At 40.0% G+C, this 27,231-nt stretch overlaps 1 protein-coding gene across 5 annotated transcripts in view; it reads right to left on the bottom strand.

Annotated features, from left to right (window-relative positions):
• MYO16 (myosin XVI) overlaps positions 1-27,231 on the bottom strand; it is a 584,648-nt gene that overhangs the window by 266,422 nt on the left and 290,995 nt on the right. For all 5 annotated transcript variants that reach the window (XM_032314881.1, XM_032314880.1, XM_032314879.1 and 2 more), the window contains exons 12-15: positions 25,637-25,702; positions 14,005-14,132; positions 7,909-8,014; positions 853-970 (exon numbers count right to left, since the gene is read on the bottom strand). In XM_032314881.1, the coding sequence (XP_032170772.1) occupies positions 853-970; positions 7,909-8,014; positions 14,005-14,132; positions 25,637-25,702 (418 nt within the window). The remainder of the gene's footprint in view (positions 1-852; positions 971-7,908; positions 8,015-14,004; positions 14,133-25,636; positions 25,703-27,231) is intronic.

A 27,231-nucleotide genomic window follows, 5' to 3' on the forward strand; every position in this document is an offset into this window, starting at 1 on the left:
TCCCGAGTGAATTCTAAATTATCTGAGTTTTAATTTAAAAAATATTAGAGACGTATTTCCTTAGTTTAGAGAGAGAAAGGGAGAAACGGAGGGAGGGAGCATGAGCGGGGGAGAGGCAGGGGGAGGGGAGGGAGGGATCTCCAGCGGCTCCCCAGACAGCAGAGCCTGAAGCAGGGCTTGAGCTCATGATTCTTGAGATCGTGACCTGAGCCGGAATCCAGAGTCGGAGGCTCAACCAACTGAGCCGCCCAGGAACCCTTAAATTAGTTGAATTTTAAATAAGGGCTTTTCATAAAGTGCACATTAACTACTTAACAACAAAAAAGTTCTGTTTGGCTTTAGTTGGGTGGTTATGTGTTGCTTTGATTTGTTCTAATTCCATCATTTTTATTTTATATTTTTTTAATCCAATCATTTAAAAACATAGATTCAGCTCTATTTAAAATAGATTTCAATGTCTGTTGCATGAAGGCACTAGGTACTCAAGTTCTCATTTAACTGAGTATGTGAGTCATTTCTTCGTTCAATAACTAGGATTCATTACAGCTATGTTTGGTTTGGTTCCATATCATATAGTTTATACAATAATCATCTTGAAAAGTTTCACATTTCTGAGTATTTTTCAATTCACAATAATTTTAGAAGCCCTGACCTGCATCTCAGGGGTGAGCACATGCGATCTGTCTCTCTCTCTCTCTCTCTCTCTCTCTCTCACACACACACACACACACACACACACACACACACACACAGGAGCACAGGCCCACATGGTCACTGTTGGCTCCGTGTTTGGGGTTCTTCTGCCCTCTCCTGGTAGCTCTTGAGATCTGCCTTTGTTCATTTTATACTTACCTCCAGTTAAGTGTTTCTTCCTCTCGCAGAACTGTAGTTCGAAATACTTTATGAAGCAACTGGACAGGTCATTAAGCGTTGTCTTGGCATGTCCAAAGGCCTCCAAGATGCACATGACCTGTAGCAAGATGGAAACATTCACTGAGCTCCTCAGTTTTAAAAACAAAACCAGGGAATAATAGCAAAGATACAGAACTATCCCCTTAGGCAGGAGGGTCCCTGTTGCTTGTATGATTCCGTATTGAATTTGTACGGTCCCTCTTTCTTCAACGGCAAACTACGAGCAGACTCTGCCTCAAACATTATAAGATAATGACACACAGAGGGCTTCACTTGGCTTTGCTATCTCTTTACACAAACATAAACAACTCAACACATGCTATTTAGGCTTTTAAACTTAATAGGACAGAAGAAATGCTTTTGTGGTTTTGGAGGGAAGGAATTGGATTTTATAGAGGCAACAGTGAGAACTTCTTTTGAAACAAACAAGTGAACTTAAACATTTGCTTCTAACCTTCTTTTGAACGGGGGACAGACACACACACTTTCAACCCCGATGTTCTCTCCCACAGAAACAGGACTGAGAGTTCCAGACAAGGTTGTTTTACTTGGTGTGTCTCCTCACCAGTGTTCTCTTCCAGAGGTGGGGAACTAGGGCTTTAAAACGTCGTTAACGAAGATCTTCATATCAACCCTGGCATCTGAAATTCTTTCCTGACATGTTTCCTTAAATGCTGACTATAGAGAAAACACCATTTCTTATCACAATCGATCCTGTCTGTGATGGTGATGATGATGACCAAGCAACTCTCCGGAAAGTATGAAAACCTGGAAGATTCAAAGGTATTTTTCGGTCTTTTTCAAGTCACCGCAGCGAAATGCAGTTCCTGCATCCGCCACAAGGGAGAGGACACTAACCCATCACCTTATTGATACAATGGGTTCTTTTTAATTTCCGGTGAGAGTAGATTTTGAGAATTTTATTCTAAGTTAAAAGAAAAAAAAGACTTTGCTGCTTCTTTTTAACCTTCTGGATACTGATCTATGAAAACATTTGGTTCACCTGGAAGTATTTTGTATCTTGAAAGATGACAAAATAGTATTTCGATTCTAAGCACAATCCCAAGTGCTAAAGCTTGTGGTATTTGCAAAATATACCAAAAGACTGGTTTTTGAACTTTTGAAATTTTGGAGGAGACATGTTGTATTTTTACAGAAATCCCAGAATTTATATCTCTTTGTAATAACCTACTTTTAAAGATCATAACAGTGAAGTGATAATACTGATAGCAGAAACATATACTGAAAAATAATTTGAAATAGTATTTTTAAAGGTCTTGATTTTTGCTTCTTCTCCAATACTTCAAAATTACATAAGTATATTGTGGAATTAACAGTGTAAGTAAATCACACTTCCAACATGTATATTACATTTAATAATCATTTAAAAATTCATAACAAGGATTAAGATGGATTTTTTAAAATATTCTGGCTTCTAGCTATTTTGGTGCTATATCTGAAAATAAGCTGGCTTGTTATTATAGAAAAGAGACATAAAAGATAATGAATAACATGCCCAAACAGGAAATATAGGGTAATATATACCCTATATTTAGAGTATATAGGGTCAAAACGTGTGCTGTGGAGGGAGAAGCAGCTGCCCCCACATTCCAGCTGTGCTAGTCACAAATTAACAAATGTGCTAGTAACAAACCTGACACTAAGCCAGGTCCATGAGTCCCCGAACCACCTTCTCTTTTAGGTTAACACAGGAATAGCTCCTTCCTCAGTGTCAGCTGCGGGAAGCTCTCAGCCTGGTGCACAGCCCATGGTAAGCATCCAACAAATAACAAGGATTCATTGTATTTTTGATAAGAATAGTAGCAAAATGTATTTTGTGTCAAGCATTACTCTAAAGTTTTCATATATATATATATATAAAAAACACATAATATAAATGAAGTTGCATATTAAATTATGTATACTCTACACACATGTAGACATATATGGGTAAGTACATTTATATATATATTTGTTTTATTTCTTTTGTTATATTAAGTACCTATTTCTTAATTACATATTTCTTTTCTTTCTAGTGTCTCCATTCTGTAGAAAAGGGAATTGAGAGATTATGGAAGTCCCCCAAGGTTCAGAGCTTGTTAATAGTGGAGCTGGGGTTTGAACCCAGGCCATCTCTCTGCGAAATAGGGCGTGTTTCCTTTCTGTGTCGCGGGCGGTGACTGCTAGAACCACAGTAAGGACATAGAGGGCTTCCAGCTGTAGGAAGCTAAACCCATTGAGCAAAATGCAAGAGCTCATAGGGCAGTCTTCCACTGGGCTCTGTTGCAGGGTTGAAGAATTCAAGCTTCAGGTTCTGGTTACACCGAAGTAATGTTTTTCACCTTTAATTATCTGCTCAACCAATAGGTGGCGCTAAACAAATGTGTTAAGAGAAATACGGGGCAGGTGCGGGGGCGGGGCAGGGTGGCGGGGGGAGAGGAAGAAGATGCAAAAACCGGTATTGGTCCATTGCCCACCTTAACTTCGAAAGAAAACAATGAGAATGTTGTACAAGAGCAAAACTTTAAACAAAAATGTAGCAAAGGGAAGTAAGTAAATATTTCTTAAGTATTCAACTTTTATTGGTAAGTTTTTTTTCTATTTGCAACTGTATGATTTTTTTCCTCTAAAATTTTCATAGCTGTGCCTCTAAAAGCTATGCAGTCCTATTTTGGTGGTGGTTAACGTACGGTATTTTCTAAGAGCAAAAATCTGTGGCTTCCTCAATAAAAAACCGTGCCTTAACCAAGCGGACCCTATCATTCCACTCTGTAAAAGCAGTTACTCAATAAATGTTTAGTTAAACAATTTAAATGGATCTGAATGGTCCTGAAAGCTGAAATTCTGGGCCGGATGAGTGAAAAGTCCCAGTTGTCTCTTCCCGCAACACCTGGTTTTTATGTCCCAATAAACTTATCGCCATGGAAAGTCCCCAGCTTCTCCACCTTGAAATTCAAATTTGGGGATTGAAAACAACAGCCTTCTTCACTGATCTTAGCTGTCTGGAAACTGTACAGAGGAGCAAAAGCCGTCTCCAGGGTGATGGAGTTTAAACGCACTCAACTTGGAAGCCCACCGCAAGGGCCGAATGCAAACCTCTGTAGACTTTTAGGGCAAGACAACTGAAGTACAAGATCAAGATTCAGGGACATGACAGCTGAGTGTCTCTTGGTAACACATGTGTGGCCTGCATGAAAGTACCACAGGTCATGTCTGGGGCTCAGAGCCTGGATCCCTCTGACTGTCCAGACCCCACCCAGATCTGGCTCTTCCTCGCCACCCTCGTGGAGAGTGCTGCTTATGGTTCAGCAGGGATTAGCAATGGCCAACTTTACCTCAAACCCCTTCACTTTGTTCTCGTGCTCCCCATGCTCCAGGTAATAATCTTTAATTAAGTCATTGGAGGAAACCACAAGGAAAATTCTCTCTACTCCTCAACGTGCATGATTGTCTGCTGACGGCCACACCACGACACCCTTCTCTCTTCTTCAGAAACTGCTGATCAGAATAACCTCCAATAACCTCCTAAGACCCAGGGCAAAACTGCGTGGGCTAGACAGCCAGCATCCCCAGTGGAAATGTCCTGTGCATGTCTATCATGCACGTGGCCCCACGGGGAAGCATCGCACACCGTGGCTGCTGGCGCGGAGTCTCAGCGATGCTGCACCATTGGGTCTGGCTGAACAGCTTTCCTGGTCAGCTCACCCACTTCTCTCCTTGTGGGGGTCACCTGACAAAGCTTCCCCTGTCCCTGGGCATTGAACTTCACCATCAAGGATGCTCTCATGCATTCATCTCCTTAATTAGACTTTTCTTTCTTGCAGGAAGTACAGGTGCATCTCCAGAATGTGCAGAATTTCACTAAACCCCTATGATGTTACAAAGATCTCCAGGCAATTCAGAAGTTTAGCCAACATTCGTATTTACTTCCCACACATACACTTGGGCGTTGCCCCAGGATGAACTGGGTAATTTTCAGGAACACTTTGGACACCAAATGATACTCATGTGGATTGTAAATGAGAGAAAAACAGATAAAAAAAAGAAAGAAAGAAAGAAAGAAAAAGCATAACTGACGTGAATTGAAGCCATAGTCAACCCTGGGCAATATTATTTCACAAGACCAGAAAATCACTTATTGTATGAATTATGAATAAAACAAACATAAGAATTGGAAATAGTTGTACTTGAAATTTGCATGGATATCATAGTATTGATTCCCAGGTGCTAACTGATTTGGAAGAGTTACAGCTGTCTAAAGAAATGCCACTTAGTCTGTGCTCACTTAAGCTGAACTGCAAAGCCAATTTACATAAAGCCATCTAGAATGCGGCTTAGAAATTACACAGCCTGCTCTTTCACAAAGGATGATGTTAATAAATGACTGCTTTAGTCTATAATTTACATTGGAGCCTACGGTTCCTTGTCAGTGTGATTAGGCCAAGAGATCCCATCATTCTATTAGTTAACCTGAGTCTATTTTATAGCCATGTTGTTCTATAAATTCCCTGATTCTTATGTGTCAGTAGTCAGTAGCTGACAATATCTGAACAAACATAATTTATGCTATTCCACCCAACTCGATGGAAAATGTTAAATTATTTTAAGCTGTGTGGTGGTAGAATCATGCGGATTCTCAGTATATAGTTTGAACTTAATAAATGGTTATGAATTAGTCATTAATGATCACATATGTCACCCGAGATATGCTGCGGAACTGATTTATGGAACATTCTTCACAAAGAGAAGAATCTCCAGAATCAGGCGTAAGTTTGGGAATCTAGAAGAGCAGATTAAAATTTTTAAGGACTTCTTTTTCAAAAGTAGAAAATATGAGGACATTACATTGATCTGTCGATTAAATAGAAGTCCCTCTCATTCCTAAATGAGGAATCACACACTAAAATGTCCGGAAGCATCCCTTGTGAACATCACCGTGGCAGAAATAACTCTGGCTTGCAGCTGCGGTCCAAAGGGCAGGGACAGAAAACCAAACACAAATAGCACAATTCTCTCAGGGCGATGGGTTTCTAGATCCTCAACGTCTGAACATTCAGGGAGCACCATTTGAGGGAATAATCTGAGCTAACAGCACCTGTTTCTACTCCAATGTCATCAGACACTTTCAAGTATCAAGTTGGTGAATGAAATGCAGGTGTCTTTCTGCAGATGTGTGTGCAGCAAGCTTTATGTAGGAGAGATTCTAGGGGGGCAAGGCGTGCACCTGCCCAGCCTCCCAGTGACACGCACACGGAGAGAGAGGGGCCGGTGCAATACGGTCAGCGGTGTGTAACCTCACACGCACACAGCGACATTTACAGGGTCCTGATGACCTACAAATGGTGTATCCACATTAAATTCATTTGATATTATTAAGGGAAATTGATTAATGTAACTCTGAATAATTAACTGTACCTTAGGTGTGCCAGAAATACTTACAGGTATCTTCCTCCTGCTCTCATTCATATGCTATATGCTACATAGAAACTGAGCCCCTACTATGCGCCGAGCATCTCTGAATTCAAGGGAAATGCACACAGCAGCCTCTTGGGTTGCTGGATAAATGCAGGAGAAATGTGGGAGTCTGTGCATTCCACTCTGGTCATGTCTTAGGGGCACACTATGGGATGTCCAGGAAGGCTGTTGGGCAGATGTCTACACGGTAAGAAGCTGATCAGGGGGTTAGGACAGGGTGTCAACACACAGAAGGGACCAAGTCCTGGGACCACTGAGCACACGGGAGGGCAGACTATAGGACCCCACAGCCCCTCAAGTAATGGGGGACATGTAAGAGAATAATCATCACAGGTTATACTAGAGTTATTTCCTAGAAAACGATGAAATTGGAGGTTTAGCCCTGCAGGTGGAGACTCCCGGAGCAGCACACTTTTGAGCTCTGATCATTTTCCTGATCGGTTATTGATCGTCTCTGTGCTCGCACTCCCTAGGGGCTCCCACTCCCGCGCACGCGCATGGCAGGATCCTTCGAGCAGCTCCCGCGCCCCTTCCGCCAGTCTACTGCTAACGGAACTGACCGGAACCGCGTGAGAACAAGAGCCAAGCACATGCAGGTGTGTCCTTGGGTAAAATCTCTGAGTTTCTCTGACCTTTACCAGAGCTGCTTGGAGGCCTCTCTGGTTCCTCCTTGAATCTCGCTAATACTTTACTGGGTGAAGGAGGTCGATGAGAGGTCTTCATATAAAAGCAGGTGTTACCGAATATAACGAAATCAGTTCTAAGTGGGGTGATGGGAGTCAAAAGGCACAAAGTCCCAGTTACAAGACAGGAAAGTCCCGCAGACCTCACGCACACGTGACGACCATGGCGAGCAGCACTGCTCCCGATGTTTGAAAGCTGCTGAGCTAGCAAAACTTGAAAGTTCTCAACACACACGCGTGCACACACACACACACACACACACGAATTTAATGATGTGTAGTGATGTATGCTAATTAAACTTACTGTGGTGATCATTTTGCAATCCACACACACAACCAATCACTGTGTTGCACACCTAAGACTAACACAACATTGTATGTCTAAAAAATCAATATTGGGGGTGAAGGTGTATTACCTGCCCATTAGTGTTAACATTTCCCGTTATCAATTCTTTTATATACGCTGACACTTTATTATCAGCTTTCTGTGATTCCCCCCACAAAAGGTGCTTATCAGGCCACACCCCTCAGAGGTAGTGACACATCAAAGTGGCCCTTTCCAGACAAGCAACAACAAGCTCTAAGTCTATTACATGTTTTCAATCCAACTGTTCTGAGCAAATATAAGAAGAGTATGTTCAAATATTTGAAAACACGTACAAGAACATGAACCCTCACTTGAGCAGCATTAATTTGCCCTAATCTTCTTTTTTCCTTTCTTTCTGCAAACTTGGGCCAATTTATGGCCAAATCATGGTCTTATCATGATGTTCCCATTTATTGGGAAACTGCAGATTTTTTGGCTCAACGTATTCTCCAACCCAAACAAGAAACTTACATGTTTAAATTTGGAGTCAAACATGGGCCTGCGGGAGCCAGATCTGCAGGTGAGGTGTCTCATTATTTGTTTGCTGGCTTCAGACTTGCCGGATCCTCTTTCTCCACTAAAAGAAACCAGAGAGAGAAAACCCAAGTTTACTGTTTTGGAGAATGTAGTAAAAGATCCAATGGGCAGAGAGGATCCTCAGATACAAAGATGGTGAGGGAATGACTGGCCCTTTGATGCGTGTATGGTATCATCTAACTCTTCCCTTTGATTTGTTCATCCAAAATAGTTAGTACACACGAGCTACGTCACATGCCCTGTGGTGTTCTAGATGCTGGGACGCCATATGAATTTAACCCCAACATCTTTAGATGCTGAAGCCTCATATCAGTGGGAGGCAAGTCTGCCATCCAATGTCTCACAGGGTAGAACCACATGTGTAGGTCAATTACAGCAGACAGAGGTCAAGCTGAAAAGAAAGACAATGACGACTTGTCCTCAGCTTTGTAAATGAAGGTAAGTGAGGTGGCCCCAGGGGATGGTCTCTACAGTGGGGATGTATGTCCTAGAGCTCCACCACATGACCTTGCTGAATCTTTCTGAGCCTTCCAGGAAAGACATTCCATCTTCCTCCAGAGACCCATGGGATCTTTCTACACTTCCCTTGTCTTCTCTCCAAAATGAACACAAAGCAAGCAGCTCCTGAAACTAAGTTGTTAAGATGGTCAGATGTGACCAGGCGAGTACGGTGGATCCTCAGATGGCCAGCTGCCCCTTGAGGCTGCTGTCAGCCTGACGTTCTGCATGTCCAGAACAAACGGACCCTTGCCAAACTTGTTATTAATAAGACAATACTTTTCCTATTTCTCAGGCATGCTTCATAACTCATCAAATTCCTTTTTTAAAAGATTTTAATTTATTTATTTGAGAGAGAGAGAGAATGTGTGTGCGTGTGCAAGCAGGGGCAAGGCAGAGGGAGAGAGAGAATCTCAAGCAGGCTCCTTGCCAAGTGTGGAGCCTGACCTGGAGATCAACCTTAGGAGCTGGAGACCGTGACCTAAGCCAAAACCAAGAGTCAGATGCTTAACCCACCAAGGCACCCAGGCCCCCATAACTCATCTAATTTCTATAAATGAACTATATTACATTTCTGACATCAGGCAATAGAAGATTAACATAAAAATTCAATATAGTAATTATTGCTTTAAAATGAGTACTTACTGTTTCCAGATAGAATGCTCATGAAAACAGTCTTTATTCAGGAAAAGAGTCTTTATTCAACTGAGAGCTTAAAAATTAAAAATCTGTATAAAGCTCTTTACTAGTGCTGACTTCTCAAGCTTCTCCCTGCATCTTTCGTACTAATGAATTTGCTTAAAGGATGTTTTTTGGAAAAGAAGAAGCTGAAATTTACTTCTTTTATTCTAGCCTCCCCTTGTTAACAAACACTTCTATTCCCCTCATCCACGCTGACCATACATAGTTAAATGACGTTTTCGAACAACCACCTCGGGGCACAGGTGCCAGAGACCTGCACAGGAGAAGGAGCTCCTTTTCTGGGTTCAAAGACATTTGCTTTTAACCTTCTCATTTCAGAGATGAAACAATTTACCTCTTTCATGATGGAAATTTAACTTCTACATTTGTATTCACTGTTATAAATATTCTCTTACTTAGCAAAATAATTGGCTGTTTCACAAACCTTGTTGTTGTAGAGATTCTGTTCACAGGGAACAACGTTCCCACAGGTGAAGAAGGAGTAGTGTGCCCAGAAGTGGAAGAAACCAGGGAAGACTTCCGCATGAGGTGGGGGGTAGACTGATTCTCAGAGAAGAGGTAGTGTGGAAGGCAGCCATTATTCAACCAGAAATTCTCAACCAGTACTATCCAAGCATGTATTGTGCAACCCGAAACAGCGAGTGAGTCTACAAGGTGGACGAGGCAGCAGTCTGCAGACATGAAGACCGCAGACACCTATGAGGGAATGTGGCGGAGCTGCCTCCCCTCCCCCCACAACTGGGCTTACTCTATCACAACAAGTAGGAGTAGAGAAAATGATCATCAGTCCTCTTAGCTGGCTAAAATCCCATAGATTTTAACCATCTCATAAAATCCCCAAAATGGCCATATTCCATTTAAACTGAGTAAAATACAAGGAAATAAAAGAAAAAAATAGTATAGGATAGGATAGGGTTGACCCTATAGGTGATTAAATTAAAGCTAAAAGTCCTACACTTACGTGTTCAAGAAACATTCCTTGATCTGCAAATCCAATCTGTGATTCCATTAGAATTGACCAGAGATTGTGGGTGGTGCCAATCAGGGGTTCATAAGAATTCTAAAGCTTACTTGAATAGCTTTGTTTGCTAAATCTGCACATGATAGAGGCAGAACCTATACCGTGTATTTCACAAGTCACTTGTATGTTCAGCATATAACATTAATTTAGATTTGCTCCACACACTCTTTGGATAATGGATTTTTGTCACATGTGCTCTGACAATTAATTAAAACCATCCATCAGGGCCTTCAGAAAATTAAAGATAAGATAGATGATGGTGAACACCAAACTCTCAGTTATAACCCAGGATCAAGATCTGAACATTATGAAAAACTATTCCTCAAGATGAAACCGAGTGTGCTAGTTGGTACCTAAAATTATCAACAAATTGATTGAAAAATCAAACTGAATTTTTGAAAATAAGACTTAAAAAGCCTCACCCTAGTCCTAGGTTATAGAATGGCTATTCCAGGAATATTTGTGTTTTGAACCCCAAATCTAAAATTATCCTTTGTAAATGCTTTTTGTAAGATGTCATAGAGTCTCTTAGGCCAGCTGGGTGCTCAGTCAGTTAAGCATCCAGCTCTCGGTTTTGGCTCAGGTTATGATCTCAGGGTGGTGAGATCGAGCCTCACATAGGTCTCTGCGCTCCCTGAGGCGTCTGCTCAACAAAGACTGTCTTTCCCTCTCCCCAAGACTCTCCCTCCCACTCTCTCTCTCAAATAAATGAATCTTTTAAAAACACAATAGACTCTCAAAAATGATCTTTAAATCATGTATTTAGATGACTTCTAAATTTACTAATTTTAATGAATTAGTATAATAAGTGCAGAAAGACTTTATCTTAGGCAAGACAATCAAGGAGATAGAGGAGCCACATGAGAATGACTAAAATAGCAAGTCCTTGTGATCACAGATTGGCTCTTCATTTCTTGAAACCTGAACGAAGAAATCTTTTTTTTTTTTTTTTAAGAGACACTGGTCGATACATACCATTATTAGCCTTTAAAAATGTCCCAAAGAAATAATGCTTCTGTAGAATATTAACAGGTCCTACTGGAAAAACAATTCCATGAGCAAATTCATGTAGAAAGCACTGGGTTAGAGATCAACAGCTTTATTTACTGAAAGCACTTGCTAGATACTGAAATCTCTAACAGGCAGATTCCCAAAGGATACAATTCATTGGCAACTCAGAACTTCGCTATGGACCAATGTCTTTCAAAAGAATTCAGTGGATCACTTAGAATTTAGGAAAATCCACGGATATGTGGCCCTCATTTTAGGGAAGCATGGGGTGGGCGGGCTGCTGGAAACCTTGTGGGTGTGACTGCAGGGGTCTGGCCATGCACTAGTGGGTAAGCTTCACTCAGGCCCAGAAGCCAGCGATGGGGCTCCAATCCCACATACGGCATCCACTATGCCCTACACTAATGAATCACCATTCACCAGTTTACACTATTGGGCTCACATCCCAGATTCACTATTTACTAATGGGACACCCTAGACTAATGAGTTACTCCTCCTAATACACAGTCACCTGACAGTTAAGATCATGATATTAATAATAATTCATATCTTGGTTCTGCACAGCAAAGGAAACAGTCAACAAAACAAAGAGGCAACCGATGGAATGGGAGAAGATATTCGCAAATGACACTACAGACAAAAGGCTGACATCCAGGATCTATAAAGAACTCCTTAAACTCAACACACACAAAACAGATAATCATGTCAAAAAGTGCGAAGAAGACATGAACAGATACTTCTCCAAAGAAGACATACAGATCACTAACAGACACATGAAAAAATGTTCATCATCACTAGCCATCAGGGAGATTCAAATCAAAACCACATTGAGATACCACCTTACACCAGTTACAATGGCCAAAATTAAGAGGACAGTAAATAACACGTGTTGGAGAGGAATTGGAGAAAGGGGAACCCTCTTACACTGTTGGTGGGAATGCAAGTTGGTGCAGCCACTTTGGAAAACAGTGTGGAGATTCCTTAAGAAATTAAAAATAGAGATACCCTATGACCCTGCAATTGCACTACTGGGTATTTACCCCAAAGATACAGATGTAGTGAAAAGAAGGGCCATCTGTACCCCAGTGTTCATAGCAGCAATGGCTGCAGTCACCAAACTGTGGAAAGAACCAAGATGCCCTTCAACAGATGAATGGATAAGGAAGATGTGGTCCATATACACTATGGAGTATTATGCCTCCATCAGAAAGGATGAATATCCAACTTTTGTAGCAACTTGGACGGGACTGGAAGAGATCATGCTGAGTGAAATAAGTCAAGCAGAGAGAGTCAGTTATCATATGGTTTCACTTATTTGTAGAGCATAAGGAAAAACACAGAGGATATTGAGAGATGGAGAGAAATGAGTTGGGGGAAATCGGATGGGGAGATGAACCATGAGAGACTGTGGACTCTGAGAAACTAACTGAGGGTTTTGGAAGGGGACGTGGGGGATTGGGTGAGCCTGGTGGTGGGTACTAAGGAGGGCACGTATTGCATGGAGCACTGGGTGTGGTGCATAATCAATGAATTTTGGAACACACACATACACACACACACACACAATACGTATCTTGGAAGACTGCTAAAGCAATGGATAAGGGAATACATGGAAAGCTCCTTGTGAAGGGTCTGGCACTTAATAAGTTCTCAATAAACATCAGTTATTAATGACCACACTAGTATATATATACACCCCACAATCTCACAATTTTTAAAAAATGTTCCCCTTTTTGGTCAAAGTTAGACTAGACAATCAGACAGATAAGCAGATGAGAACACAGTTGCTTGATTCAAGAATGGTCGGGGCCACCATGCCCCCAGGGCCTCTCCTGTGGGGCTGGGGATACTTCAGAACAAGGGTGAACACAACCATTTGTGTGTTATTTTGAAAACCAGAGCACGGGTGTTTGCAAGCCATCCATCTGACCCTCTCTGGAACTTCTGATCACATTAGTAACTTAAAAGTGTATAAGTAAGTGCTAACTTAAGTATTTAAATGTCTTTTGGGCTCTATCCAGGTGTCCACATTTCCTCTCTCTCATCTCACTCTGATGAGTTGGGCAAAGGTTCACTGATGTATTCAGCTACCAGCGGACACTACTTATTGTAACTTGGGCAAACCCTGAGGATTTACAGAAGCCCCCTCTGGTAGAGGCTGCTCCTAATATGAAATGTAATTCTCAATGCATGTCTTATTTTAATACCGAAATAGTACTTTAATCCTTTATCAATACATAATCTCACGTCACCTCCATGTCCTGCGGTTCTTGTGTGTGTATATTTTCGCTTCCATGTAAATCATCATCCTGGGCATCTTGCTATTTAGGAGCTAATGTTTCCATGATATTTCAGTATAAAATACTTCCAGTGTATACTTGGTAAAAGATGAGCGTAGGTAAATAGCGAGAAGCGGGTGAGAAAACCCACAATTGCAGGGTAATCATCTGTATTTTGGTCCGTACCACATCGTGGCGGCTGATCGCGGATGCCTTTCTTTCCCCATGATTCCTGAGGTTTGAAAGCCAAACCACTCTGGTCCCAAGTAGTAAATCTTCAAAATGAATTGAGTTTCAGGTTAAGTGTGTTGATATTGATTCTACCACACTTGGGGCTATTTCTAAGAACAGAGATGTTTCTCCTTGGTAACGAGTCAAATTACTTATTGGAAAGACACGTGGGACCACCAGGTGCTGAGGAAGTCAATGAACGTGAACCAAAGGAAAAGAGGAGAAACTCACAGCCAAGCTCCCAACGCATCGGTGCAGCATGGGAGGGAGGGCGGGGGGCGGGCTCACCTGAGAATGAAGCACTGGGGCCGCTGCTCCTGGAAAAGCTGGTGAAAGGCTCTCTCGGCGCAGGAGAAGATGTGAGGCGGCAAGGAGGAGCAGGGCTGCCCCGTGCTGCTGAGGTAGAGCTGAGACACCTGCCGGGCAGAGTGAGAGACAGATGTCATGAGAAGGTGCGGGCTTCTCCACCTCAGGACACAGCTGACTCACTCCCAAGATTCAAACACCAGGGAAGCTCTAGATCTGAAACTCGTCTATAACTACAAACGTTTGGGAAATTATGCCCTTTTCAGCAAGTTTTAAGCATTCACAATGATAAAAGAGAGGCAGGTGTCTGATCTTTCATGACTTGGTTCACAGGCTTGAAATTCTTCTGCTGTCCTTAAGCAGAACAACTCACACACATCCAGTTCGATGGAACCTGTGAAGTAAGCTGAACCTGCGGGGAAGGGCATCACACTCAACGTCTCTCGGCAACACTTCATCTCAGTAATGTGAGCTAGAAGGGTAGAAAGCACTTGCCACTGAAACATGGAAGAACTTATAAACTTCTCAGAAAATCAAAAAATTTCAGGGACATAGTGACTTATGAGGATTGTCATGGTGCCAGTATGTTTAGTCCTTTTGAGTACCAGTAAATTCTGTTATTTTAGAAGAAACACAGAATGATATGGAGGTGTCTGAGTCATGAAGAAGTATCAGACAAACTTAATTTTTCTTTTACAAAGTAACTGGCCTGTCGCTTCAAGGCTGTTGAGAGTGGGAATCTCATCAGAAGATGGAGGAAAGTGTCCAGACAAGGTCAAAGTCTGCTCACCCTGTCATGGCGACCTGGGTCTTTGGCTCTGTGGGCATTACCGGGGCAACAGGAAAGACCTGAATGGGATGTCTTGACCAGATGATCAGAGTGCATCAGGAAGAATTTCCTGATTTTTCCTGATTCCAGGAGTGGTACAGAGGTTTCACAGGGAATGAATACCTTTGTTTGTAGAAAATGCACAACCCACGTATTCAAGGTTGATGGGACAGCGTGCCAGCAAATCATTTGAAAATGGTTGGAAAAAAAGTTGTTTGTGCTATTTATCTGCAAATTGTTCATATGTTTGAAGTCATTTAAAATCATCGGGGAAATATTTTTTTTAATAGAATAAATGACCTACAGCTATAAAAAATGATTAGGTGAATCTCACAAACATAATATTGGGTGGCATCCGTCGGGACATGAGAGAACATTCTATAAGATTAAGTACAAAACCAGGTAAAACGAAGCTACACCGTAGAAGTCAGCTCGGTGGTATCTTGGTCAAGGTGCTGGTGATCACAGAGGGGCAAGAGCAGGGCTTCTGGAGTGCGGGATATGTTCTGGATCTGAGGGCTTGTGAAAATCTACCCATCAGGGCACTTAGAAACCCATGTTCACTGTAGCTCAATAAAAACTCCAGAAAGCCCAAATCCACAAATTTCGTGGTTCTGGTGCAGATGCCAGAAGAAGAGATCACGTGGACAAACTAGAGAATTCAACCCACGCCCACACATGGGTGTGGATTTGGGTTACGGAAGGGGGATGTTGCATGCATTAGGCATTAAGAATGGGCTGATTAGTAAAGAAAAGGAAAGCTGATCTCTATCTCATGCCAGGTGTGAAAATGAATTCCAGAGGAACTTAAGTCTCAATATAAACAGCAAAGCATAAAACATTTACACAAGGTAACAGAAGAATACTCTCATGATTTTGGAATAAGGAACTAGGGTTCCCAAACGCAAATTCTAATGGGAAGGATGAAGCTATAACAAAATCGTATATTTGACAGTTGGTGTTTGACCATAAAGATCATACACACAGTAATACAATAAAAACCAAAGACACAGAGGAGATTAAGCTGTGTCTTATAAACAACTTCTACAAATAAATAAGACTGGAAAGAAAATAGAAAATTAGACAAAAAATACAAACAGAAAAGGATAACCAGTAAAAGAAAAGAAGCAGAAACTCTCTGGTAATCAGGGAAATGCCATTTCAAACAGGAAGGTGACGTATAAAATACTGATAACATTATCAACGGCCTCATAATAATAGTCATGGTTTACACTGGCTGTGTGCTTGCTGCTGTTCTAAGCACTTGGTATCCATCCAATTCTCTTAGAAATCTATGACTTGGCTATGAGAATATCTTCCTTTTTAAGAGTGAGGAAATTAAAGCAAAGAAGTTAGTAATTGGTCAAAGGTCACATAGCTCATTAGTGGTGATGCTTGGTTTCAAAAGGCAGTTTTCTCCACCACTAGAAACACGCACTGCACTGTAGAGAGTTAGTTGTTCAATCGCAACAGAGATTTGGTAACAACTTCTAAATGTAAGGGGGGCTTGACCAGGAATCTCCCTGAAGAAACTCTTGGACCTTCACAAAAAGCACACATGAAATGGTTCTTAGCACTCTTTGCAAGAGCAGAAAACATGCCAATGTAGGGTTTAATGGATGAATACAATGGATTGTGTTTTAATACGATAAAATACTATAGGACATTTAGAATACATTTTTGAGAACTGAAACCATCAACACAAAAAAGCACAAAGGCTAATGAAGATTTGTTTTGTAAAAGGACATAGTTAATAAATCTGAATGTATCAGCAATATATCTGAGTGAATTAATATGGAAATATAATAGTATTTGCAGGGATTTTCTGCACATGTACAGTTGTCCCTCTCCTGCCTTTACCCATATGGTCTATGTTCCAGGACCCCCAGGGGTTGCCTGAAACCACAGAGAGTGCCAAACCCTATATACATTGTGTTTTCCTATATATATCTAACTATGATAAAGTTTAATTTATAAGTTGGGCATAGTAAGAGATTACCAATGATAACTAGTAATGAAAAAGAACACTTACAACAATATACTGTAGTAAGTTTTACAGGTATGGTCTGTCTTTCTCAAAACACATTATTTATTTATTTATTTATTTTAAAGATGTTATTTATTATATCATGACCTGAGCCAAAGGCAGGCTCAAAATACCTCTTTGTCCTGTATACACCCTCTTCTTGGGGTGACGGAAGATGATCAAGTGCAGTGAGTGACGCAGACACGTGACACAGCATCAGGCTACTACCGACCTTCCGATGCTATGTCAGAAGTAGGATCAGTCCCGCGGTGACCCTGACCGCAGTGGGACGACCATATGTGCCTATGTATAGTGAACGTATAAAAGGTTGGATGAGTGGCCCCTGGGGGGCTCAGTCAGTTAAGCACCTGCCTTTGGCTCAGCTCATGATCTCCAGGTCCTGGGACCTCAAGGTCCCACATTGGGCTCCCTGCTCAGCAGGGAGTCTTCTCCCCTCCCTCTGCCTCTTTCCCTGCACATGCATGCTCTCTCTCTCAAATAATTAAACAAATAAAATCTTTTTTTAAAAAAGTGATTGGACGAAAGGATAATAGTTTCGGGAGAGTGGTTGTCATTGCTTATGAAAAGGAATCTGCCTGTGTTCATATCATACCACACAAACTAATCTAAGACACCATATAATTAAAACAAAGCTTTATTTTCTGTTCTATGCAGGAAACAAATGTTGCAATTGAAGTAGGACGTGAAGTGTTCTTAGCACATCATTATAGCCGTGTCCCAATCTCAGGAGTGTTTGCGAGCAAATAGGACTTCCTTATTTGAAATAGTTCTCAGATTTTTGTATTTTTTAATTATTCCAGAATTTAAAATGGATATCAAAAGAATGAATAATAGTGATGTATACATTGTAACTCATAAACCAACCAGGAAGTTCTAGCCCCGCTCTATTTTCTTGCAGGACAAATTTCTGTTCCTTTTGAATACTTGCACTAACTATCTCACGTCCCAAGCCCAACATGGTCTTAATCAAATTTTAGCAGAATGCTTTTACGATCCATCTGTAAAATCCTGCAGAGAATTTCATTAGATGTTACAAACAAGGAGAGACAGAAGACAGCCAGGAGCATGTGTGATTCCTACTCCGTTTCTTCACATCCTCGGGGTCACATCTACTTTTAAGACCAAGTTTTACTGGACATTAGACATATAAGGGATCTTGGGTATCGATGTTTTCTCATGATAATCAAACTAACACTTCTCAGATCCCTTCTCTTAAGTCCTCTCCTTTCCACATGGTGTCAGACTTTCTGTTGTAGAATATTCCATTGCTATAACCTGGTAATACTTGACTCGATTACCAGGTAACACCTCGTAATAGTTGGTAATTCTGCTAAACGTCAATACTTAGTTAGCTTCATAAGGGGTATAAATACAAAACAATCATTTTAATATAACAGTGCATTTAATTAAGATAGTAATCAATTCTACTTAATTATCTATTGAAGCTTGAAGATTTTCACTTAGGCAGTTTCAGTCTTCTGACAAGCCATGTAACGTTCAGACTGGTCATCCCCACCACCGTCATTTTCATTATTAATACTATTGCACGTTCTCACGGGTCCAGCAACTACCGTCAGCGACCAGCATCCCGATCCCACACGCCTTCTCCCTCCCCTTCACCTTATTCTCTCCCCATCTGCATCATCTGGGAATAAGACTCTGGTCACTGGTAATTTTAAGTGCTTGATTGGAACTCATGGGTGAGATGACATCACATCAGCCTCATTCATGGGCACCTCCTTTTGCCCCTGGGCTAGACCCTCTGCTTCTAATGAATAAGGATTAGTTTTTCATTGTTTGTCTGTTTTGTTTTTATGAATCACCTCTCTCGTACTTTCATGCACGGCACCTCTCAGTAAACTGCTGGGAGCTGGCAGAATCCTACCTTGTTCTGAATTCTGAAGCCAACCATGCTGTTCCACAATGGATGAGGGGGCTCCCCAGCCCTCCAGGTCCCCTAACCTGTGGAACCTCCCTGACATTAAGAGGTGGTTGGCTTCATGCTATGGTAAAAATACGTCCCTCTACTTGCCTGATTGGATTACTTACTTATTATCTATATAACTATCCATATAGAGGACATATTCTGGAAAAAAAAAATTGTGCTTTTGTTTGTTTGTTTGTTTTACAAAGAATCACGTACAATAATAAACAAAATTGCCTCTGGGCTCTACGTTTGTGATGCTGAGAGGAGCTCATCACACATCTGCTCTGAGGTTACATGACCTCGTTTTAAATTTTGTCCCTCCCACTCACGGAAGATTTTAGAAAATTTGTTAATTCTACTGAAGGCTTGGTGTTTTCACCTCCAAAGTGGAAATAATAATTCTTATACTGATTGCATTGCCTTTTGTAAGTAGATGTGACGGCAGACGCGGAACTCTTTGCAGCAGACCTACCACGTGACGAGCCCTAGACGACGCCAGGTCCTCCTTGCAGCCCCCCGCGTCCAGGGGTACAACGCTCCACTCAGCCATGCAGCTGCGTGCCACACCAGACGTGCAGTGGGAATGTTAGGAGACCAAGAGCAAGCGGGGTCTGACATTTAATGAAGCCCTAAGCCTGACACCCTACACTAGATGCCATTTCACACAGTAGGAGAGCTTAATCTCACCACCAATGGAGGGCATGGGTTCTGAGCATTTCTGTGTCCTTGTGTACTCATAAATATGATCTTGAGAAATTATCTCTAGGTCTTTTATCTGGAATGGCATCATTATTTTGCACACTGAGATTTCTAAGTGATACATCTTTGGTTTGTGAAATCCATAGTAAAGGGAACAGTGAGAAATATCTGAGACCAGGCTGACATGGATGTTTGAGGGCCCACGCATACCTATGGCTGATGTGTCCACTCTCATGACATTCACGTGTTCACTGGTTTCCACAATGGCACAAACACCAAGATGTTTATCTTTTCTAATTACTACCTCAACAATGCATTACACCTGTTTTTGTTTGTTTGTTTTCGTTTGTTTTTTTAAGGATTTTACCTATTTAACAGAGAGAGAGTGTGCCCCTTTACCTGGGGGGTTGGGGGAAGAAAGGGACCCAGAGTGTGAGGCTCCATTCCAGGATCCTAGGATTAAGACCTGTGCCAAAGTCCACTCAACCAACCGAGCCAGCCAGGTGTCCCTAGACCCGGCTCTTCACCGGCAGCCATCTGCCCTGCCACCGTGGTCTCCCCATCCCCTTCCCTTCCTCTCCCCTGCCTCTTTCCCTGTCCTCTTCCTCCTCCTCCTTCAGTGCTTTCTATTATTTTTCTACCTCATTCTTAAACTTGGTGTGACTCCTAGAAATCTTCTAAAATGAAATATCTATGTGAATTACTCCTGATTTTGCATCCAAGGGAGAACTTCAACATTTCAATTTAACCTCCAAAAACTGTACATTCACCTGAACCTGTTTTTTCCTCATCAATTTTTCTTTTCTTCTCTTTTTTTCTTATAGATTCTCCTAGACTCACAGAATCAAAACCTGTATCTTCAAGGGATGCCTTTTCTCTTATTTGTTCCTCAAATGAAATTCTCTGCAGGTTCTTAGTGTCTTTTCAGAAACTCACTCAACTTCTGCCCACTACCACCAGAGTCCCCATACTAGGCTTACTCTTGAATTATTTCAGTGCCTACTAATTATTCTTCCTGCCTAAATGTCTCTTCTTCTCAAACTGATGGCGAAAGACTTATAAACACTATTTGTATTGAACTTGTTTGTTTCCAGTGAGTCTTTATTTTCTAAAATTAAAACTCAAACTCTCTAACTTAGCTTTATAGTGTAGATCCAAACCAGATTTTCAATTCTTTAACTTTTTGAACTTCTTGCTCTTATAAGATTAGTCTGTGCCTTCTTCTAATGATCCTATATTTTTGGTCCCCATAGTTTGACTCTAGACAATTCTTTAAAGTATACTTCCTCTCCCCTTACCATAATCTTATTCATTCCTTAGGATTTGCAACAATCCCATTGTTTTTCCAAGTAATGCCTTCTCAACTTGGGAAGACCTCCTTCCCTCCAACATTCTGACTTGTCAATTAATAGTGTACATTCTCAATACAGGTATCTTACTGTCCTCATCGACAAGGGAAATCTGATTATGCATTATCTCTAGAATATCAGTGCAGTTTTTAAGGATGAGGAGAAGCTTAGTTAGCATCCCCAAATACCTAACATCCTTAATACCTAACATAACATACTGTGTTTAATGGACTCAATAAATGTTTCTTGGTTTGCTGAAGCATTCGTGTTCCTGATCATAACCCTGCTTCTTTTGCAAAGCCTATTCAGAAAGATCTGGCTACTTTTCTCTTTTCTCCTTCTCCCCTACCCCTTACATGTTTAAAATAAGCAAAGTCACTCACCTTCAACATAAATGGGGAGCACAACAGTGAACCCCTCCCTGCTGGTTATACTTCATTTACATCCGTCTGCTTTCTGGCCCCCTGGGTGCCACTGCCCCCAATGACTGTTCGCGTCACATCAACATTGCTTTTGGCTATGGACCTCCTCTGGGAGAGGGCTGCTTCCTGCCATGTGTTTGTATTAGTCTCAAAATGCAGTTCAACGCAGAGGCTCTGCATCCATGATTAATGGCCTCCCATGAAATGAATGTTATGCAAAGCTTAACATAACACAGTTAATGGTAATAAAATTAAAGTGAGCTACAGATGATGTTCCTGGATTTGTTTTTCAACATGAAACACAGAAGTCATTCTCCTGGTCTACATAATCTTTATAGATATAATCATATTCAATGTTTCAGTTTCTTCTTTTATTTAACTAATGAGGGAAGAAACTAAACTATCTGAACAGAATTTGTTATTTAAGATAATAAGCATAAACTTGATTACATAATTTCTCAGCATAAAAATAAGTGAAAATTTCTCTTGCATGTCCATAGGACAGCGAGATAACTTGATGTGGTTCAGTATGCAAGTAACTGACATAAAATCACAAGGTACTAAGGATGCTACAGGGGATGCTCACCCAATGTCTATAATTATATTACATGTTACTACTTGTAGACCAGGAAAGTGCAAACTATTTGATTCTGCAAAATGGAAGTGAATTCCAAAACACCAAACACAGTAAAATCTCATTATGACCTATTAAAAGTGGGCAGTTTTGTTGTAAGCTTTTTATCAGTGCATTATTTTAGCCAAATGTATTTATTTTCCTGTTACATTCCATGCCAGAATCCACTGGAATTGATGGATATAAAGGATGATATGTATAAGATATATGTCGCATTCACTATTTTAAGTTTTAATGAACGCTTCATGCAAAAATCTCATTGCATCATGTTTTATTCCTACATTAATAAAGAAATATGTCTCTTAATATCTCTCCTTTTCTCCATTAACAAGTATTCCTGAAAGACCTGCAAATACAAAACGTTGCTTGAAGCCAGAAAACTATTCCACTACTGATAGCCTAAAAATGAAGAAACCAGAAAATCAGTTTTTTCCACTTGAAATAGAATATAACATGACAAGTAATATTGTATTAAAAGAATTCATTGTTATATTTTCCTTAATCCTCAGAATTTGACTGCTAGATCTATAGAAGCATTTATATAATAGCTATATATGTATATATTTTATGCAATATCTAAAATTGGCTTTTGTCTCAACATAAGATTCTTTTTGACTCTATGACCCAATGTAATACCATAGATAGAAGCCAAAAACAACACATTAATAGGCAGTTTGAAATAGCAGGAGTTCTCTCTCTTTCTATTGCTGTCTCTCTTAAATTGAAGAATAATGAACTTGGAAAGCATCAAAGATGCAGAAAGCTCAGGCACCTGGGTGGCTCAGTCAGTTAAGTCTCTGCCTTCAGCTCAGGTCACGATCTCAGGGTCCTGGGATGGAGTCCCGCATCAGGGTCCCTGCTCATCAAGGACCCTGCTTCTCCCTCTCCCTCTGCCTCTCCCCTCTGCTCATGCTTTCTCTTGCTATTGCTCTCTCTCTCAAATAAATAAATAAAATCTTTTTTAAAAAGATGCAGAAAACTGTGGTTAAAGCAAAATTAAAAGTCTCAAATACTTATTTATACAAGGCAGAAAATTGGCAATATAACTATATAACTTAAATGATTATCAAATGAAACTCCAAGAACTTAGAAAGAAGGAGACAATAAAAAGAAAAAGCAGAGATCAAACACATAGAGAATAAATACATAGTAGAAAAAAATTAAGTGAGGAAATGTTTTCTTGGAAAAGATTAATACAATCTAGAAATTCCTAGCAAATTGATTCTAAAAAGTCAGAGAAGGCATACATGACCAACATTGGGAATGGAAAGAAATCACTCGAAATTCTACAAACATTAAAAAAATAAATAGGACTCATGAATAATTATATGCCCCAAACTTTGGAAGAACAGAATCCTTGTAAAACAAAACTATTAAGAACTGAGATCAGGGTGCTCTTCCCTGGGGTAGGGTGGTCCAATTTATCTCTTTACTCTGGTTTTCCCACACCACATTTTGGGGATTTCTGAGCGCCTGTTCACAAAGTTCCCTATGGATCTCTGCCTCTCTAGCCCCACCTGTCCGTTACTCATTTTGAGAGTTGATATTACCAAAGTACTGTAATTCTAAAAATTTCTGAATTAGCTGTATTATTTCTTTTTAGGTATGAAGTTAACTTCCAATTATATGGATTTAATATTTTGGTCATTGTTTTCTAATTTTATTGCCTTATTCTTGGAAAATATAGCCTGATATTTAACTCTAGGAATTTATTGGCATATACTTCTGGCCTAAATAATGGCCTGTTTGTGTAAATGTTCAACTTATGCTTATATACTTACTGAAGACTATTGTTTTGGGGTCAGGATGGCTACATTTATTAATAGATAAGGACTATTAGATTCTCTAAATTTTGATGTCTCTTAATTTAATCTAATTAAATTATCAGTTAATGAAAGAAGTTAAATTTTTTATGTACTACTGCATCTAAACTTATCAAAGTCTTTTGCTATAATTAGACAAGTATGTCATCCTGTTTAAATACCAAGTCTTACATTAAAAGAAATCATACTACCTGAAATATTATTTATTATTATTATTACTATTATTATTATTTTTAAAGATTGTATTCATTGGGGTACCTGAGTGGCTCAGTCAGTTAAGTGTCTACCTATAGCTCAGGTCATAAAAAAAAAAAAAAATAGGGGCACCTGGGTGGCTCAGTGGGTTAAGCCTCTGCCTTCGGCTCAGGTCATGATGCCAGGGTCTTGGGATCAAGCCCCACATCAGGCTCTCTGCCCAGCAGGGAGCCTGCTTCTCCATCTCTATCTGTCTGCCTCTCTGCCTACTTCTGCCTACTTGTGATTTCTCTCTCTGTCAAATAAATAAATAAATAATCTTTAAAAAAAAAAAAAAAAAAAAAGAACTGACATAAAGGGGCACCTGGGTGGCTCAGTGGGTTAAAGCCTCTCTGCCTTCAGCTCAGGTCATGATCTCAGGGTCCTGGGATCAAGCCCCGCATCAGACTCTCTGCTCAGCAGGGAGCCTGCTTCCGTTCCTCTCTCTCTGCCTGCCTCCCTGCCTACTTGTGATCTCTGTCTGTCAAATAAATAGATAAAATCTTAAAAAAAAAAAAAAGAACTGACATAAAAAGAAGTAAAAATACAAACAGTGCATGCCTATTTCATCATCACAGGTCAGGCTGCACTCCTCTGATAGAACTCCTGCGATGACTGCCGGTGACTGCTCTCGTGCTGCCCCAACGGGTGACCACACACTCAGGTGGCCTAGACTAAGGCTGGGATCAGCCTGAGTGGAGTGAGGACACCTGGCAGAGTGCAGCAGTTTTAAAAAACAACAGTTCAAGTGACTTTGGCGAGAAGGACTGTGGCCAGGACAGTGAGTGGGGCACTCTGTCTCAGGGGAGGTTTCTTAAGAATTCTTCATTGATTCCTTGGGAGCTTAAAGCAGGTGTTCTCTCTCCCTTTCCCTCCAACCTCTCTCCTGCCGCCTTTCCCTCCAGCACCTAAGAGCATGTCCCTCTTCAGGAACACATGCCTGCTCCCCTTGCCTCTTTGTCATGCTCCTGCTCCCTATTAAGGATTCTGCTTTCACTGGAACCAGCTTGTGCTCACAAAAAAAAAAAAAAAAAAAAAAGAGCTGCACAATGATGTTTCTTGATCGACTACTACTTGAAAATTATGTCATGTTTTCAGTTATCTGGAATAATTTTCCAAAAGAAATTTCTCTTTTAATTTTGGGAGTCTCATCATTGAAAGTGGAAAGTCATTTGGAAAAATGCATAAAATTCTATATTGTCCTTTCTCATTTTCATTGTTTTAACTTCATAAAACGATTCTATATTGTCCTTTCTCATTTTCATTGTTTTAACTTCATAAAACGATTCTGAAAGAGGTGATGATGTTGAAATAAGGACTGTAAGCCACCTGATCTTGAATTAGTCAAGAAGGTATGGAAAGTAGAGTCATGTATTGTTTAATTTTAGAAGTTTGTCTAGTAACTACAATTGGAGTAAAATGACACATTATAAGTGCAAAGGCATATTTGATAAGATCACATTCTTTTCCATTTTTGTCTCAGAACAAATGAAAGTCATTATTATGCAAATATCAATTTAGAATTTTCTGAGAAGTTTGACTTTACTTATTGTTTTGGGCTTTCTTCTGAACCGATCATTTGATGCGGATAGGTATGTCTGGTGAGCATCATTCCACATTTTTAAATGATATTTTAAATTTCATACTCACCATTGTGGAATAAATTGGAAGCTCTTTGAATGGGTTGACAAGCAAGAGGATATCTCCAATAAAAGTCTGTTAAAAGAAAAGGATAGAAATAGTTGGGGGACTGTATAAAGAGAACACTTAAAATTAAAAGTGATATAACTTTAAAATCACTGTACATAATATAGAAAATAAATAAAGGCCATACTTCAACATTTTGTGAGCTATTTTAAAAGTTTGTAAATAAAGTTTGTAAATAAAGAAATAGAAAAGTCAAATTGAAATAAAGTAAAACGTATATGCTTGATTCATTAAACATGTAACAAGTGAAATGACAGGATTCTAAGAATTGCTTTTCTTAAAGGGGTTTTGTGAGAATCAGACTGAATAAAAAATATAAAATTAAAACATGTGGCAAAATATACTGAAGGAAATAAATGTGGTAATGAGTTCTATGCTGCTACAGAAGATGCACAAGTGAGGGCGCCTGGGTGGCTCAGTGGGTTAAGCCGCTGCCTTCGGCTCAGGTCATGATCTCAGGGTCCTGGGATCGAGTCCCGCATCGGGCTCTCTGCTCAGCAGGGAGCCTGCTTCCCTCTCTCTCTCTGCCTGCCTCTCCGACTACTTGTGATTTCTCTCTGTCAAATAAATAAATAAAATCTTTAAAAAAAAAAAAAAAAAAAAAAAAAAAAAAAAGAAGATGCACAAGTGAAAAATGAATAAAGCACAGGAAGCAAATAAAAATACTTTCTAATTTAAAAAAGGACAAGGAATGAGATATAAAAGCACAAAAAACAGATGGAATAAATAGAAATCAGGGATTAAATAATAGATTTAAATTCCCCCAAATCAGAAATTACATCAAATGTAAAGCTACTAAATGTTCTTAAGGATGAAGATTATGAACTAGATTGAAGTACTCTCTATAGATTAAGAAAATCTGCAAATGAAAGGTAAAGCAGAGTACACCTGCAAACAATAAGAACAGGACAAATGTGGTTTAGCAACACTCAATTCACACACACACACAATAAAAGGGATATAAATGAGCATTTCACAATGGTAAAACATTAAATCAACCAGGAAGATATAGCATTTAAAATTTCTATGAGACTCAAGCACAAAATATATGAAGCAAAAACAGCTGTAAGGAGAAAGATTAATTCACAATGACAGAGGGAATTTTAAACAATTTTTTTCTTAGTAGCTCATGGAATAAGCAGATACAATTTTGAAATAAATAATTACCAAGTGATTCATTGACTCATATACAACACTGTTACCAAACAATTGCAGAATATACATTCTTTGAAATTGAACACAGGTCAGTTTCATTACATGTAAAGGACATGAACCACATAGGGTAGGATCTCTGATCATGCCAGAATTATAATAATGGATATCTAGAAAATCACCAAATGTTTGGGAATTCTATGATGCATCTGCAAATAACCTACGAGGCAAAAAATGAGCTGCAATGCAAATGAGAAGATATTTTGATTATAACATATCCTAATTTGTGAGATGCAACCAAAGATATACTTAGTATAGAAATGATTATCTGATATGTTATTTATAATGTTAAAAAAGAAGGAAGGCTGGTAATTATGATCTAAGTA

This window comes from Mustela erminea, chromosome 15 (assembly GCF_009829155.1).
Source record: "Mustela erminea isolate mMusErm1 chromosome 15, mMusErm1.Pri, whole genome shotgun sequence".
Taxonomy (NCBI): Eukaryota; Metazoa; Chordata; class Mammalia; order Carnivora; family Mustelidae; genus Mustela; species Mustela erminea.